At 36.3% G+C, this 19,446-nt stretch overlaps 1 protein-coding gene across 1 annotated transcript; it reads left to right on the top strand.

Moving 5' to 3' along the window:
• Nucleotides 1–6,004: 6,004 nt before the first annotated feature.
• Nucleotides 6,005–16,377, top strand: LOC125258499 (NXPE family member 3-like). Its single transcript, XM_048175464.1, has 6 exons — nucleotides 6,005–6,552; nucleotides 6,809–7,224; nucleotides 7,343–7,413; nucleotides 12,652–12,849; nucleotides 14,293–14,633; nucleotides 15,990–16,377. Exons 1-6 carry the CDS (start codon nucleotides 6,157–6,159, stop codon nucleotides 16,185–16,187), a joined length of 1,620 nt encoding a protein of 539 aa, XP_048031421.1. The 5' UTR covers nucleotides 6,005–6,156; the 3' UTR covers nucleotides 16,188–16,377.
• Nucleotides 16,378–19,446: the final 3,069 nt, after the last annotated feature.

Below are 19,446 nucleotides of genomic sequence, written 5' to 3'. Positions count from 1 at the left end.
ACCAGCCATGGGGGTTGATTGTGAACTGTCTGTTACAGCCCAAAGATCTGCCTTTGAACCCTTAAACCTGCCTGTCCTGAGCACAGAAATTATAAATGCACTCCATGTCTTTCCTGTTACCCCTGTCACTGTCATCGAGACCATTCAGAAACTTTCTACTAGCTCTATTACTCCAAGTGTGTCTAATTCTGAACTATGTGTCTTGCCAGTCTCAGTCAAAAAGTTAAATAATGAACGGCCTGTCCATATAGTGTCAACCCATGAATCTGTTCCTGAATTATCTGTCTGTCCACTAATTTCAAGTAATATGTCTAATTTTGAACAATCTGTCAGTCCATTTTCAGTTAACACACCCAATTTTGATTCTGTCAGTCTATCCCAACTCAATTCATGAATCTGTTTGTGAACTGACTTCCTGTCTAGCTTTAGTCTGTGAAATGGTTTATGAACTGCCTTGTCCAGTTTCAGTCAATAAGCCAGATTTGGAACTGTCCGCCTGTCCGTTTTCAGTCAGTAAGCCGGTTTATGAACTGTCTGCCCATTCGGTAGTCACCAGGGAGATCACTGATGAACTTTCTGTGTTCCCTGCCTTGATCTCTGATGCTGTCAATGCACTGCCTGTCTCTCTTAACTAAGTTTTCGTGGTGGTCTCCTGCTCCGTCTGCTCTGGCCTGGGGGTCTTCTGCTCCATTTATTCTGCCTTGGGGATCTTCAAGCCCGTCTGCACTGCTGTGGTGGTCATCTGCTCTGCCGTGGGGGTCTTCAAGCCCGTCTGCACTGCTGTGGTCGTCATCTGCTCTGCCATGGGGATCATTAAGCCCGTCTGCAAGGCCGCATGTCCAGCCTGTTCCGCCCTGGCCATCTGTCCAGCCCACTCCACTCTGGCCATCTGCCCTGCCTCAGTCTCCAGGCCGCCGCCTTCTCCAGGGACCTGGCCCTCCATTCCGCCCCCTGGTCCGCCTCCCTCCTGGACTTTTGGTATTTAGGAGTGTCTGGTCTGGAAGCCGTTCCTTTGAAGGGGGGCTATGTCATGATCCCAGTTATGTGTCTTTTGTTTAGCATGGACTCTTGCACTACACTAACTGTTGCACTTCACCCTGGACTACATTTCCCATCATCCATTGCACTGATTACACACGACTGTAGCCAATCACAAACCCTACATAAGCCATGGACTTTCTCTCTGTCACGGCCGAGTATTGTTTAGCGTTTATGCTGTTTAGCGTAGCTACTTTACAGAGCCAGTTCCCAGTCCTTGTTTGAGTTTTTATTTCTAGTCAAAGTCTAGTCCCATCTTGTTTTCTGATTGCCTGTTTCCTGATTACCTGATTTCCTGATTATGGACTTCTCTCTCATCTTGCCCTTTGGACTCTGTTTGCACCTCTCTTGGACTATTGCCTGTTTTCCCTGGATTATCCTTTAGCCTAGCCCTCCTGGATATTGTTTGCCACAGAATGACAACGCTTGTCCCTGGATTACTCTTCTGTCTTGCCCTCAAATACCTGCATGCCATTGTCAGACCCTTGCCTGTTTTTAACTGTTTTGGAATAAAGCTTTGCATATGGATCCGCACGCCTCTCGTTGCAGTCCCTCCGTAACACGTCAGGTATTTTTCCTCATTTAATTTGATTATTGAAACCAACAAAATATAAACTTTTAAAGTCAGTATGAAACGTAAATTGAGATTGTGACGTGTATATACACACTACTATTCAAAAGTTTGGGATCGGTAAGATTTCTAATGATTTTAAAAGAAGTTTTGTCTGTTCACCAAGGCTGCATTTTTTGTTTTATTCTATTTTAAAATATTTTAAAATGTAATTTATTCTTGTGTTGGCAAAGCTGAATTTTCAGCATCATTCCTCCAGTCTTCAGTGTCACATGATCCTTCAGAAATCATTCTAATATGATGATTTGCTGCTCAAGAAACATTTGTTGTGTACAATTGTACAAAATATTTGAGTACAATATATTTTTTCAGGATTCTTTGATGAATAGAAAGTTCAAAAGAACAGCGTTTATTTTGTAACATTATAAATGTCTTTACTGTCACTTTTGATCGATTTAATGCATCCTTGCTGAATAAAAGTATTAATTTCTTTAAAAAAAAAAAAAAAAACATTCTTAATGACCCCAAACTTTTGAACGGTAGTGTATAATGTTACAAAAGCTTTGTATTTCAGAGAAATGCTGTTCTTTTGAACTTTCTATTCATCAAGGAATCCTAAAAAAAAAAGTACACAACTGTTTTCAACATTGATACTAATAAGAAATGTTTCTTGAGCAGCAAATCATCATATTAGAATGATTTCTAAAGGATCATGTGACACTGAAGACTGGAGTAATGATGCTGAAAATTCAGCTTTGATCACAGGAATAAATTACTTAGAAAAAATGTATTCCTATTGAAATGTTAAATAATCCACCGGTCATTATTTAAGAAATGCAGATTGATCTTGAATAAAAATCAGCAGTTTCTGTAGGATTTAACCCTAATACAGACATTTTGTATTTTTCTTCTTATATCTTCTCATAGAAGAAACACAAGACAATGAGACTTTTGCAGTTGCCTCTAATGAAACAAACCAGTTTGAATATCTTGGTTAATTATTATCACCTACATCCTGGATCATATTTCCCTGTGTGCTGACAGTTTCCAAATATCTTCTCATCTGTAAGTTTAAGGGGTTTTTGTTGTTATTGTAGTTGTTTTTGACTAAACAGGAAAAAAATAATTACTGAATTTTGTTGTTCCCATAGCCAGAATATCTTCACTATTTGAAAAGAAGTTAGCATCTAATGGTGATCAAATCAAACAAAGTGCCTAAACATTATAGTGTTCTTTCAACTGAGTGTCATGTAATTTGTGGGACCACCTCATTTTCAGAGCACTGTGGCAGTTTAACAGGACATTTGTTTGAAGTCATGTGAATGTATTTCACTCACAAGTGGACGTAAAATTATTCTAGGAGAACAGACTTAGGTCATACCATGGTCATACCATCCACAAAGACATCAAATCCACCAGGTAGTTTATGAACATGATTATATTTGTCATATTATGTGTGGTTTTATGTTTTGAAGGAGTTGGAAATTGATAATTTCTGTATATTTTCAGTCTGCAGGTTAAGAGAATATTTATTACTACTGGCATGTTTTCTTTGGACATCATCCTGTCTGGTAAGTTCATAAGAAAATGTATACAGTAAAAATCAAACATAAAAATAATTGTTAAATATGCAATTTATTTCTCCCTGACAGGACAGGTTTGTATGCATGCTAAACTGAACTGAGAATACATGTGCTGGTCATATAATTAGAATATCGTGAAAAAATGTTTTTATTGTAAATTATTTTTAAAAAATTAAACTTTCATTTATACTAGATTCCCTACATGTAAAGTAAAACATTTCAAAAGTTTTTTTTTTTTTTTTTTTTTTTTTTTATTTGTTCATTAGCGCGTACAGCTAATGAAAGCCCAAAATCCAGTATCTCAAAATATTAGAATATTTACATTTGAGTTTCATTAAATGACCATCCCTACAGTATAAATTCCGGGTATCTCTTGTTCTTTGAAACCACACTAATGGGGAAGACTGCTGACTTGGCAATGGTCCAGGAGACAATCATTGACGGCCTCCACAAAGAAAGTAAGTCACAGAAGGTCATGTGGTCAATGTGGTGGCTGTTTACAAAGTGATGTATCAAAGCATATAAAATGCAAAGTTGACTAGAAGGAAGAAATTGGGTAGGCAAAGGTGCACAAGCATCAGAGATGACCACAAGCTTGAAAATACTGTCAAGTAAAGCCGATTCAAACACTTGGGAGAGCTTCACAATGAGTCGAATGAAGCCGGAGTCAGCGCATCAAGAGTCACCACACTCTGACATCTTCAGGAAAAGGACTACCAAGCCACTTCTGAAACAGAAACAACATCAGAAGCATCTTACATGGGCTAAGGAGAAAAAGAACTAGACAGTGAACAGTGGTCGAAAGTCCTCTTTTCAGATAAAAGTAAATTTTGCATTTCATGTTGAAATCATGGTCCCAGAGTCTGAAGGAAGACTGGAGAGGCACAGAATCCAAGCTGCTTGAAGTCTAGTGGGAAGTTTCTGAAGTCAGTAATGATTTGGGGGAGCCATGACGTCTGCTGGTGTTGGTTCATTGTGTTTTATCAAGTGTAAAGTCAATGCAGCCATCTTCCAGGAGATTTTGGAGCACTTTATGCTTCCATCTGCTGACAAGCTTTATGGAGATGCTGATTTCCTTTTCCAGCAGGACTTTAGCACCTGCCCACAGTGCAAAAACCACTTCCAAGTGGTTTGCTGACCATGATATTACTGTGTTTTATTGGCCAGCCAACATGCTTGACCCCTGAATCTATGGAATATTTTCAAGAGAAAGATGAGAAACAGTCGATTCAACAATATACAGATGATCTGAAGGCTCAATAGTGCCTCAGCAGTGCCACAGGCTGATCACTTCCATGCCACACTTCACTGATGCTGTAATTTGTGCTAGGAGCAAGTAATTTGCTGTAATATGTGCTGCCGACCAAGTATTGAGTGTACAAATGAACATACTTTAAAGAACTTGAAATTTTCTGTTTTGAAAATCCATTTTTTGATTGATCTTAGGAAATATTCTAATATTTTGAGATACTGGATTTTGGACTTTCATGAGCTGTACGCTCTAATCATCAATTTAAAAAAAAAAAAAAAAAAATCTTTTGAAATGTTTTACTTTACATGTAGGGAATCTAGAATATATGAAAGTTTCATTTTTAAAAATAATTTACAATAAAAAAATGAACTTTTTCCACGATATTCTAATTATATGACCAGCACCTGTACATTTTAAATGTCAATTCAAATCATACATCTCAATTTAGCCCTCCTATTATCCTCAAAAACCAGCGACGGCGGTTTACCACTGGGGTCTATTTGACCCCAGCAATTAAAAACCTCCAGAATGATTTTATTTTCAAATTTTTATGTATCAGGTACTTTATGTTTCTTCATTGACTACTCAAATAGCTCTTTAAATAAAACAATACCCCCCATCACCCCCGACCCCCCCTCTGCTGAAGCTCCATCTGGAATACCTATTGCTCGTCTATGGAAAAATGTGCAAATCACCATAAAATTTTATGATTGGCATAAAAAATGGACAAAAAATGGCTTATTATATTAATGGCTTTATTATATTATATTATATACTATATATTATAATTCCCCCCTCCCCCTACACTATTATGATGTAATACTACAGGTATAGTTATGATAGGTTAGGGCCCCAAAGCAGATGAAAGTTGTTTGAAGATTATAAAATTGCATTTTATAATGACCTCAGTATTTTCTTATAATATAATATAATATAATATAATATAATATAATATAATATAATGTATTTGCTATCAAGGGTAATAACATGCAGTATGTTTGGAGGCAAATTTGACACTCCCTTAGGACCGCCCCACTCATGGGTGGTCAAGTCAAGTCACCTTTATTTATATAGCGCTTTTTACAATGCAGATTGTGTCAAAGCAGCTTTACATTGATAACTGGTACATAAATTTTGGCTGCACAGCAGCTCTTAAAGAATAGTGTCAATGCAGGCAGATCAAAAGCACTGTTGAATAAATGTCAAGAATACTGTTGAATATCAAATGTCAAGTCAAATCAACTCGATTACATCATTTTCAGTGCTTCATGGGCGGAGCTAAAGAGCTGTTTTGGCACATTTTGCTTGTCTTGACTCTCTAACTGGTGGAAGTATTCTCGATTTATTTTAGTAGTAGGGAAGCAAGTTAAATGTCTGACATACAGCCAACTTGATGAGAACTCAGTTCCCTTTGCCATTCCCTATTGACTTGTTGTGTAAAGGCAACTCTTTGCACTTTATTTACAGTACGTGCACTTACATGTACTTACAGTATACTTATCCAAGAAAGTACTGGGTAATATAAGGTAAGTAAATGGGTTAAGGTTAGGTTTAGGGGTAGGTTCAGGGTTAGTACCTAGTTATTACCCAGTTATTACAATTACTATCATAAGTACATAAGTTCATGGGGAACAGGACTGTAAAATAAAGTGATACTAACTTTTCTAGTATTATCCAGAAAGTATCTTTATTCATAATGAACATTAAACAGAATGGAATTTAGTGTGATTGATATCCTGGTCCTCTCTCAGGCTCTATGGGGATTGAATGGTGGGATCCAAATAAGACTATTTCAGCCCCCCAGACCTAAACAAGTTCTTCAAAATAATAATTCATCCACAATATCTGCTCTTGACATGGGAATCAGTGAAGAGGAATGGGAAAGGCTACAGAAGGCTCTGGACTGGCACGGTCCAGATCAAGAAATCACTCAGCTGAATCAGAGCACAAGTCCAGTCCACTCAACATTCTCTATTGTGGGACTCAAGGAGAGTTACAAAGTGGGAGAAAAGATCTCTGTTACCATCACAGCCAGAGACCACAACAAGAACCTGAAAAGATATGGAGGAGATTTCTTCAAAGCAAAACTATTCAATTCAATGCTCAAGGTGTGTTTATTTTATAATGTACTGTATATTATTTTATAATCAATTTTTATACAAAAAAGTACACTGACATTTGTCAGCATTTGCCTGTTAATTGGTTTATTTACAAAATATATCTCATATATATATATATATATATATATATATATATATATATATATATATATATATATAATATAATGTTTAGGTTTATAAGCTTGCTTTACCTGCAGACATTAGTTTTCTGCATTACACTTAACCTTCTCCATTCTTCTTGAAGGCGAGTGTGTACGGGGAGGTTGTGGATCACCGTAATGGGACTTACTCTGTTGCTCTTCTTCTGCCCTGGGAAGGTCAGGCACAAGTTTATGTACGTCTAGAGCACTCCAGTGAGGCTGTGCAGATTCTAAATAAATACAGGGAGTCCTCCTTCCCACGCAGCCACTATAATGGCCACTTTGAAGGGCCAGGACCCAATAAAAACAGGATCAGTGAAGTTGTACAGTGTAATCTTAAGTGGGGTGCAGATGGAAGTTGGAGGAAAGGCGACTGCTGCTGTGAGTATAAGGATATAAAAACAGGGACGGTGTGGCAATGTGAGAGACCGAAGAAACTTTCTTGTGACAACCTGGTTCATCACTCAAAAGGAAGTTTTCAAAACCCATTAAATCCTTTTGAGAAGCAACTTCTTACAAAGTAAGTGGGAAAAGATTCAAATTGAATTTTAAAAAAAATGTTGAAATTTAAAAAAAATAATTGAATTATTATTATTATTATTATTATTATTATTTCTAAGGAAAATATTATTTCACAGGAAATTAACAAATGTGGCTATTGCTGGAGACAAAAAAATATTAAATGTTCTTCCCAACCCTGCAGGCATTGGTACGTTTACATATGATCCGTTTACATTTTGACCATTTCATTTCCTGTTTGGAAAAGATTAACAAGAAAGGAAAAAGTTTTTTTTATTTTTTTTTTTTAAAAAGCTGTAACTGAGTATTCTGGGTTTTGTTTGTTTGTTTGTTTGTTTGTTTGTTTACAAATTGGTTTGAATATTTAGTTTGCTCACATGGGCAACATTGTCCTTTTCCAGCCATCAATATGTAACATCTTTAGGTGCAAAATGTATTGTACGTATTATAGATGCTGAAACATACAATATGGACGTATTGACAACATTTAAAGGGGACCTATTATGTCCCCTTTTATAAGATGTAAAATGTCCCCAGAGTGTGTATGTGAAGTTTTAGCTCAAAATACCCCACAGATAATTTTTTTTATAGCATGTTCAAATTGCCACTTTTGGGGGTTGAGCAAAAACGCGCCGTTTCAGTGTGTGCCCATTAAATGCAGATGAGCTGCTGCACTCAGCCTAAAAGGGCGGAGCTTCACGAGCTAAACTCCGATAAACTGTAATAAAGTGCTCTCACCTTAATTACTGTCATATCCAGTATCACTCTGGAGGCTGTAAGCTGGATCACCAACAGATTGTATTTATCTATCCTTGAGTAACAAAAATTTTAGTCTCTGTTTTGTATTGTCCCTTAGTTTTGACATTTGTTCACAAAGCAGTCCGGTGTGAAGTGATTCGCACAGACATAAACTAATTTCGGTTTCACTTGGGAGACATTCTCGTCAGTGCAGCAATGTCGGACTATGTACAACTTGTTGTGAACTCACTCAGGGCGGTTCTATGTTAAAACGGCAGTGTCTGTCAACATTCATGGATGGGGCCTGTGGCTAATGTGACATCCCACTGCCATGGATCTGGAAACAATTTGTTCTGAGACACTGCTTATGATTTATGGGGATTAAAAAAAAAGAAGTGTTTGGATTTTTATCATTATAGGGTGGTTGTGTACATACACTGCCAACACACATTTATGTCCAAACACCATGCGAAATTGAATTTTGCATAATAGGTCCCCTTTAAATGTAAACATTATTACATATTTACAGCTAAGGAAATGTAAAATATTTACAAATCTTTTATATTGTAAAGATATTTGTATAATTGCCCTTTTACCATTTTATAGATAAATTGTAGATCCTTTAACCGTACCCCCAAATCCAAACATAACCATTTTATAGAGGATATAAAAAGAATATATAAAACCTAATGGACAGAAATGTTTAGGAAAATTACACTTTTATTAAAACTAATGCTAATCCTACCCCTGTTTCTAAAACTACCTATAACCATTTCTTAACAATATGTAGAGTTATTAAGAAAAACATAAGAGACAGACAAGTGGAAATGTCAAAAGGTGTACCAAAAGTAGTTCACATGATGATGTGTTGCAGTTGCAGCTCTCTCTGTTGGTATATAAAAGTTTTGTATGAGGTGCAGAGCAGAATTTAAGTTATTAATTGCTGAGAATCTTATCCTGATACATAACTTAAGATGTATTTCGACCTCACAGTCTTACCCTGCATGACTAATACCACCAGGGTCACAATAGACTAGTACCGTTTCCCTCCCTCGGCAATTTAGCAGTAGATAAAACACCCGACCCCAGAGAGACTGGATTTGTCACATTAATCCTATAAAATCTTGTGAACATGCAAAGAGTGCTCCAAGAGGATGTCTGAGAGTGCTGCCCCCTTAAGTGCCACCCAAGAAGTATCCATGCTTCTGGTAGAATGAGTAACCAGATCACATGGGATAGGTAGATTTTGACTAGAGTACACATGTGAAGTTGTATATACTATCCAAGACAATCGTTGCTTAGACACAGGCTTTCCTGCACACTTCTTGTCAGAGCATATGAATAGTTGTGTGTGTGGCTGTCGCAAACACGATCTGTTGTCGGGGACTTACATTGCTCTTCTCCCAATTTCCTTTGAGACTGAGAAATTGGGCATGTTGGAGCACTGTTTCCATGTCCCTCATGACTTGGCTTGGAAGATGACGAAGGGCTGCTGAAACAACCCTGGTGAAAACCCTTGGAAATAGAGAAAGACCAAACAGAAGGACCTTGAACTGAATCTTTGCTTGGACGACGCTGTTTATGGATTACCCTCAATAAAAAGCTGCACTTGGATCTCCTTGCCTGTTTCTGTGATTTCCCGTGACATAAACCACCATTCATAAACCTTTCCTTCTGGAATTTCGCCCATTATTTGTACCTTCGCAAGGACAGTGTGGTACAGAGACCTCCAGCACCCGCTCCCGTCAGTGAGTCCGTTCCAGCCAGTGAGTCCGTTCCAGCTGTTGGCCCGGAGGTCACCCCAGAGGTTTTGGTGTCAAACGCCCTTCTGGTGAGTCCTGACATGGCCAAGAAATCTGTCTTTGTCTCTTATGTCTTGGCAGTTTTGCGTGCTTGGAGAATGCACGTAGGGTCTGGTGACCACGGTCCAGAGCAGTCCAGGCCCGCTCCAGCCAGTGGTTTCGCTCCAGGGCCTGCTCCAGCCAGCGAGTCCACTCCAGTCAGTGAGTCCGTTCCAGAGCCCGCTGTTGGCCCGGAGGCCACCCCAGAGGTTTTAGTGTTAAACGCCTCACCGGGGAGTCCTGATATTGCAGGAATTGTCTTATTCTTTGGCTTTGGAAAAACCTGCATATATTGTTAAAGGAAAACCTGAAAAGTTTTTCAAAGTATGTGTAATGGCCTTTCCCTTTAAATCGCTTTGCTTGGCGCCACCACTAGAGGGAGCACTAAACTTAGAGGATATAAGTGAACGGAGTAAGAGTAGTGCACGTTTGTTCTCGAGTTCGGGAAAATGGTTTAAACTTTAGTGTCCCTTTGGCAAGCAGAGCGAGGTATGTTATGTTTGTTTTCCATGTATTTTGTTGGTGTGATACGGTTGATTAATTTGAACAATGTCAAATGTGTAGTTAATGTTTGTTTATTGTGAATGCTGTATTTTTCTTTATTTATGTTTCTTTATTTGTTTTCTTTGTAGTTTTACGGTGCTAGTCAGTGCTGTTTGGTGCCAATTGGTGCTAACTGGTGTTATGATGCTGTGAAGCTATTGTTATGATGCATGGAGAGAATTTGCAACAAAGAATTGAGACAACGAATACTTCAGCAATGAAGTTTATTGCATCTAAGAAGAATAAATCGAAAGCACCCGTCAAAAACTCTCTGCCTCTTTTCTTCGACGCCGGAGGGCCGCTACAGTAAAACTCGCTGCTACACATGGCGTTTTCATTGCGTTGCTGTTGGTTCATCGCACGAGTGAGACTTGACGCTGCAGCTGGAGCTTTCATTGCGTTGTTGTTTGCATCGCATTAGCGAGAGACTGATTCTACGTGATTCTACTTCTACGTGCGACATCACACAGTCAACTTGGAGTGCTCTTTACTCGTGAAGGACTGAAAGGTGATTCTTTTATGGGATTTTTGAAGGAAACTGATCCTAACAGTCTTGTTTTCTGTATAACCTGGTTTAACATGTATCACGTGTTATGATATAAATGTACCATTGTATTACATTTTTTTTTAATTAGATTTTTTTTTTATTTTCTTGTGCTTTTTGTTTCTGGTGTCAGTGTTGAAAAACAAACAAGTCTGCAACACCTTTAAGCTATAGAACTAAAGAACATCTGTGCGTTCCAACGATGCGCCAAGATATATAAATATGGAGAATTTCACAACAATCATCAGGGTCATAAAGAACCTGCACAAAAACACGACGGATTGGAATTGCAATATCTCTTGTAATTAAGCTTAAATGCAATCTACTGATCTGGTCTCAGATGAGGCAAGAATTCAAAGAGGAAGTGGTTGGTTCATCCAGATGTTATTTAATAGCCACCCCTTGTCACAGTCTGTTTAGTTTCAGTTTTCAGTTTTCAGTTTATGGACTTTCTGTTTGTGTTCTATGATCACATGTTCTGTTTCCCGCCGTCATCATTAGTTCATTTGTATCACCTGTGTCTCATTAATCAACCTTGTTATGTTTGCTATTTAGTTTCCCCCTGTTCACTCAGTCTTTGTCCGTTCACCGTTATTGCAAGTTGTGTTGCTTCTCTGTGCCTGTTAACCTGTGGATTACGTTATTAAACTAGTATTTGGATTTATGCTCCTCGTCTGTGCTCCTTCCTGCAGCCAACCGTAACACCCCTAAGGTTAGTCACCTTGTTGATATTAGACCTCGAAGACAGGCAGAAGAATGGCATCATTCAGGATAAGACTGTGGTGACGTTCTAGTGAGGTCGAAATACATTCCATACCTTACGTAAAAATACATATGAATACTCATGAGATTACCTTGCCCTTTAATCTTATTGGTCAAACTGCCATGTCTTATTTACAGCCTTTGTTGTGTCAGAGTTGGTACAGCACCTCCAATGTGTTTACACTTAAAGGTGTTATAGAGGATGTTTTCGAAGACTGAGAAACTAAAGACTGTTAGTGAGTTTTTGAAATGAGCGCATGCGTAAGAACAGCCCCCCTCGTTCACAGCTCATTTTGAGGGAACGCCTCCCAAAACTCGTGCACAAGTATTGCAACACGAGTGTTTGTTTACCACCGGCATTCGCTGTGTCATGTTAGTGGATTCATTATGTCGGACTCACCACAGGTAACTCATAATCTGCAGTTGTTACTCCTGACAAAAACATTGCATGCGGCGCCTGTGGAAAGTTACTGGAGCGCGCACGTCTCTCACAAGGAACGTAATGGCTGTGATTGACAAGCCAGAGGGCCAATCGTTTACGCAATGATCGGCTGATGTTTTTAAGGCCCTACCTTGTGCACAGATGATGTATATTGATATTATTCCTTTCAGTGCACCTAATAAATAGTCTTTTTATCAGTTAGTAAAGACAGTTTCAAGTAATATTGTATAATAATGTATAAAACAAAACATCCTCTATAACACCTTTAAATAAAATATAGTCGTGCAGATGTAGGCAACATTTCAGTGAACGAAATATGCCATACCAATATGTACACAATAAACAAATAAAAAAATCAGGCAAAATTTTTGTTTTCCTTTTTCCTAAACAAAAACAAGCAATCAGCTTTTCGTTTAATTTTTTTTTCCAAAAAGGAAATGGTCAAACTTACATTAACCACATATCAGAAGAGAGATTGCATCTGAAATCAAATAAATGGAATAAAAAGATTTTCAAAATTATGCAAATTCTAATTAAGTAAATGTTTCTTTGCTTCAGGCACAATGGAGAGATGCAGATCTGGCATGACAGTTCCTGCAGGGTTCTATCTGAAAGATGTTTGGAAGTCTTTTGTTTGCAACAACCAACAGTTCAATTCTTCACAAATGGGAAATTGTCTTAAAAACAAGATTGTCTACTTGTTTGGAGACTCTACCATTAGGCAGTGGTTTGAGTTTTTAGAAGCAAAAGTGCCAGGCAAGTTATTTAGTGAAATGACTTTGTTGTCAGTGTCATTTAATTTAAGACTTGATAGCATGAATGTATAATATTAAATAAGGAATTGACATACAGAGACCCACAAAGTATTTGGACAGTCAATCCAAAGATGTATCTCGGCATTAGATGAAAATATCAAACTAATTTGCACACCTCTCAAGCAAAACATATTAAAAAACATTCATCAGATTTTAAACATGCAAAATATCATTACCAAAATGACTTATAAAAGTGAAAAGTATAAAAGTTGTATCTAATGCAATGAGACATGCACATTAATTAGTATCCCTTAAAGGGTTAGTTCACTTAAAAATGAAAATTCTGTTATCATTTATTCACCATCATATCGTTCCAAACCTGTAAGACTTTCGTTCTTCTTCGGAACACAAATGAAGATATTTTGGTTAAACTTTGTTACAGTATGTGTACTTACAGTGTACTTACCCAAAAAGTACTGGAAATATTAGGTAACTACATGGGTTAAGAAGGTTTAGGGGTAGATTCAGGGTTAGTAGTATCTAGTTATTGCCCAGTTTTTGTAATTGCTTTAATAAGTAAATAGTGTATATACATAGTCTGATCAATGTTTATATGTGAATAAAAGCCTACATTCAATATGTTTATCTTATTAAGTGATTGTGTCTCTTCAGAAAAATTGGACTTGATTCATTTGGAAAGGTTTTGTGAAAAGTTTTGTTGCATGGCTGTCTATGGAAGTACAGAAAGATCTCAGAGTTCATTAAAAAGATCTTCATTTGTGTTCCAAAGATGAATGAAAGCCTTACGGGTTTGGAACGACATGAGGGTTTGTAGGGATGTGCAACGATTAATCGCGATTAATCGTTTGCAAAATAAAAGTCTGTGTTTACGTAATATATATGTGTGTTCTGTGTATAATTATTATGTATGTATGTATGTATATATATATATATATATATATATATATATATATATATATATATATAAATACACACATAGGCCTACATGTATAAATTTAAGAAATATATGCATGTTTAAATATATATATATATATATATATATATATATATATATATATATATATATATATATTACATATAAATATTTAATATATAAATCTAACATTTTTCTTAAATATATACATGTATGTGTCTGTATTTATATATACATAATAATTATACACAGAACACACACATATATTACGTAAACACAGACTTTTATTTTGCAAACGATTCATCGCGATTAATCGTTGCACATCCCTAGTTTGTAAATGATGACAGAATTTTTTTTTATTTTTGTGTGAACTAACCTTTTAAGTGTAACCTTTTAAGTTAACCATATACTTTAGGGGGCTGCTGTGTACAGTTTAAAGCAACTTTGTAAAGCTGTTCAAGTAATTAATTAAAGAATGAGTTTAATGTAAGTTTTACTTATCTTTGTTAGGCATAAAAAGAATGGACCTCCACACTCCTCCTACCAGTGGACCCCTGATGGCTGTAGAGTTGAAAAATAATATCATTGTTCACTGGAGGCTACATGGTGTTCCTTTGCGATTTCCTAAAATGCCCATTACTGACCTGCATTATATCAGCAATGATATTGATGAAATAGCTGGTGGTCCTCATGCAGTCATTGTCTTTACAATCTTTGCCCACATGGTGTTTCACCCAATAACATTTTATGTGCATGAAGTGGCCAAAATCCGTCAGTCTGTTGTTGCACTGCTGAGTCGTGCACCAGAGACTACCGTCATCATCAAGTCTGGAAACACTGCAGGAGTAAAGGTACAATTGCTTATTTTAGTTTTCTTGTGATAATGTTTTGAGTTCAACAAGAAAAATGAACATTTGTCATCATTCACTCATCCTCATGTCATTCCAAACCTGAATTTCATCTGTGAAACAGAATAAGAGGTTAAGCAGAATGTCTGAGCTCTCTTCTATACAGTGAAAGTGGATGGGAACTAAAGGCTGTCAAGCTAAAAAGGATCATAAAAGCATAATCAAAGTAGTCGAGATTTATAAAGAGGGTGAATCACTTTTAGGCATTTTTTTTTTATTATTTCTACTAGATAAAAGTAATATATTTGTTATTTTTTCCATGTTAGGAGAGGTATTACTTTATTCTTGGACCCCATTGACTTCCATAGAATGGGGGAAAAAAAATACTATGGAAGTCAATGGGTCCCATCAACTGTTTGGTTACCGACATTCTTTGAAATATCTTCTTTTGTGTTGCAGAAATAAGAAATGCATACAGGTTTGGAACAAATTGAGGGTGAGTAAATGATGAGAGAATTTAATTTTTGAGTGAACTCTCCCTTTAAGGAAGATTCTTAATGCATCATTAAAATGCCACCTGAAGTTTTTTCATTGTAGCTTTACTATATTTACGCCAAGTGTGCTATATAAAGTGAAGTACAGTAAGCTCTAAAAAGAGCTATTTGTCACAGTCATGTTTAGTTTCTAGTCTTGGTTTTCCTTTTCCTTTTCCTGTGTTCTAGTTCATTATTATTTATCGTGGTTTCTGATTAGTCCTCACCTGTTCCGTGTTTCGTTAATGATCTTCCTCTGTGTATTTAAGCCCTCAGTTTTCTTCAGTTCATTGTCTTGCGTTAATATTTATGGAGTTTGTGTAGAGTTCTTGCTCGCTTTCTAATAAATATTCATAAGGAGACAGAATAACTAAATAATCAGCATACATCAGATGGTTAATAAGAGTATAACCTGCTATACATCCAAATTCTGCATAATTATATGCAACTAACCCTAAACCAAACCCTAACCACATAGTACGTACATATAGTTAATTATTATTACTCTGTACTTAAATGTAAATTGAACTGTAACACGGACACCTTACAAAAGAGTAACCGAATTCAAATGTATACAAAGACAAAAGTACAAAAAAGTACAGGGTTTTATGTCCAGTAGACACACAGTAGCAACAAATACAAACAATACAGTTAATGTAGTTTTTCCAAACCATTCTATGTCTTTATACATTTTTATATTTTAATCATATTATTCAGTGTCTTGTTGTTTTGTTTGTATGTGTGCACTGGAAGCTTCATTTACCCAGAAAAATTGTAGTGCATGCAAGCTCTTTTTGATGACTGTGATTCTGATCTGTTTTTACAGAATATTTTTCAAAGTGATTGGTATGTAATGCAGATGAACACGGTGATGCAGGAGATGTTCAGAGATATTGATGGAGTAATCTACTTCGATGTCTGGCAGATGACTTCCTGTCACTATCAACCTGAAAATTTGCACCCAGGTCCTGTTATCATTGCTAATGAGATCCAGATGGTACTCTCATATGTCTGTCCTGTCTGACAAAACCCCAAAAAATAATATTTACCTTGCTTCGTCGTCATCATCTACAATGTACATACAAACTAACTTGAACAAAATGTTAATACCCCTATGAATACTGAATAATGTAATATCTAGAACTTTTTAAAAATGAATTGGGTTACACTTTATTTTAAGGTGTCTTTGTTACACTGTAATTATACATTTAAGTACTGAGAAATAATAATTAACTACATGTACTTACTATAGGGTTAGGATTAGGGTTTGGTTTGGTTTAGTTGCATCTAATCATGCATAATTTATAGTAACTGCATGTAACATATGTAACAATGACACTGTAAAATAAAGTGTTACCATGAATTGTATTATAAAAACAAAACCTAAATTATGTGAATATAATAATTTGTAAATAAACTAATCATGTTATTACCGTTTTGTCTGTCTCCATTCATTTATGGAGTCTATATAGTAAATACCTTTTAAACTCACTAAAATTGATTTTTTATTTTTTTTTTTTACAAAAATGTGCAATTATGATCATTTGTATGTTGCAGAACAGTTAAAAACATGGTTTAACCACAACATACTGACTATAAGTTGTCCATTTCCCATAAGACATCTACATTTTATTTGGATATGCATAAGTGATAAGTGAAGGGATGAGGGTGCCTGGTGGAGCCACAAGGACGATGGTTTCTGGTGGAGCCGAGGGAGGGAGAAGCCAATGCGGGAAGCTTCGGAGCACAAATGAATCAGTGTGTCGAATCATGATTCAGATCGCGTGTCAAACAGCCAAACTACTGAAATCACGTGACTTTGGTGCTCCGAACAGCTGATTTGACACGCTGATTCATAATGCACCGAAGCTTCCTGAAGCAGTGTTTTGAAATCGGCCATCACTAAATAAGTTGTTATTTTGTTTTTATCGATGCACAAAAAATATTCTCGTGGCTTTATAATATTAATATTGAACCACTGAACTCACATGAACTGATTTAAATATGTTTTTAGTACATTAATGGATCTTGAGGGAGGAAATGTCATTGCTCCCTATGCTCACTGAGCCATCGGATTTCAACTAAAATATCTTAATTTGTGTTCTGAAGATTAACGAAGGTCTTACGGGTGTGGAACGGCATGAGGGTGAGTAATAAATGACAGAGTTTTCATTTTTGGGTGAACTAACCCTTTAACGGTCTTCAGACAGAGCGTGAACACAAATAAGCATGGGACCATTTGAAAGCAGCTGTCAAATGCACCGAATTGAGTTGGAATAGTCTTGGCTATTGGATCCAGAGTCCCCTCCTCACCCCACATGTAAATATTATTCCACCCGTTACATAGAATTTGGCGGGTCATCTGTCATGCAGGACTCTGTAATAGACCTGTAACAGCAACATAGACAAGTGTATGAAGAACAAGTCTGTGTTGTCTGAATGTTTAGCAGCTTCTACAGTTAAAGATAAAGCTGTTAATGTCTGGGCTTATTTAAAAAAAGATTGTCATGTGACTTTTTGACTTTCCCTATGCTTGCTATACTTCATACTTCAGTACAATAAAATGTATTATAATATAGTCATTTTATATTACATATTTATATTAGCAAAATGTGAAAATAACTATATTAGAGAGTGGAAATGGCAAATGATCTTCGTTAAAGTGAATTTTACTGCACAACTATAGAGTTAAAAAAATTATAAAGTGTTAATTTGCTGGCATTTTTCAAATTAAGCTTCCTTTTCATGCTAAAATGCTAAACACTTTTATCTTCAATTATAGTGATGATGTAATAATACATCTCTGATCTGTTTTACTCATTTGGAATACAGTGTGTCAATTAATTCATTGACATTACTTGTTATTTTTGGAAGAGATAAGGGGCTAAAAGACACCCGGATATCAGAGATATATTAAACTAGTGTGGAAAAAGCTTATTTAATTAGCTGAAGCGATCTCAAAGAAAGCTCAGAATATCTTTCAAATATTTGATGTCCCTAACCTTGCAAACTTGGGCCCACTATGCACATGCTGTACATCACAACAACTATACTCCAGATTATAGAAATATTGTCAACATGATTTTGCCAAGTAAGACATGTTCCTGGATCAACATACTTTGTTGATCCTGGAACAACATTCCTGTCCGAAAATTTAGTCTTAACCCTATTCCTACCCCTAAACCTAATCCTACTCATAACTTATCCCTAAAATCAGAGGGGAAAGATAGATGAATAACATTGATGTAGAAGCACCTGGTTGCAAGCCTAAACTTGACATAAACAGTAAACTTGTCCCTCAAATCTGATTGGTTGATTGGAATGTTGTTCCAGGATCAACAAAGATGTTGATCCAGGAACATGTCTTGCTTGGCAAAATCACGGTGACCATAGAAATATATTAGATGCACAACACTGCTCTACAGCGGCCAAACAGAGTAACTATACACTCTAAAAAATGCTGGGTTAAAAACAACCCAAGTTGGGTTGAAAAAGGACAAACCCAGCGATTGGGTTGTTTTAACCCAGCGGTTGAGTTAAATGTTTGCCCAACATGCTGGGTAGTTTTATTTAAACCAACCATTGTTTAAAAATTGCTATATGGCTAGCTTAAAATGAACCCAAAATAGTTGGGAAATTAAAAACCAGATGCAATTAGAGGCAACAATAATAGACAAAAGGTGAATATTTATTAATAAGCTTTAATATTTTATTAATATAAATTTAATAGTTTAATAGTTTATTAATATAAATTTATTAATAAGCAATTTAATAAATGTTTATTGATTAATAATTATTCATTGAACATTAATAAATGTTCATTTCCAACATACTTTGGGTTCATTTTAATTAAGCAATACAGTCATTTTTAAACAATAGTTGAGTTAAATAAAACTACCCAGCAGGTTGGGCAAACATTTAACCCAACCACTGGGTTAAAACAACCCAATTGCTGGGTTTGTCCATTTTCAACCCAACTTGGGTTGTTTTTAACCCAGCATTTTTTAGAGTGCACCAACACTGGAACTGAGAAAAATCTCTTCAAAGTTACTTGATATAGGGGTGAATTCAGGTTGATTGGGATACTTTTCCCCAGTCATTTCAATGGCAAAAATTGTCCAAATCAACCTGAATTCACCCCAATATCAACTGGTTATATTTACTATATTTACTGACAGCCAGACCTTTCTGCCGCAAAACAAATCATAAACTTTGATATCTGATTTGACAGAGACCCTTTGTAAAAATGAACTTGAGGAGACTTAATCCTTACAAAATACCTA

Source organism: Megalobrama amblycephala, linkage group LG22, assembly GCF_018812025.1.
Source record: "Megalobrama amblycephala isolate DHTTF-2021 linkage group LG22, ASM1881202v1, whole genome shotgun sequence".
Classification (NCBI taxonomy): Eukaryota; Metazoa; Chordata; class Actinopteri; order Cypriniformes; family Xenocyprididae; genus Megalobrama; species Megalobrama amblycephala.
This window is presented reverse-complemented; position numbering and strand designations above follow the sequence as displayed.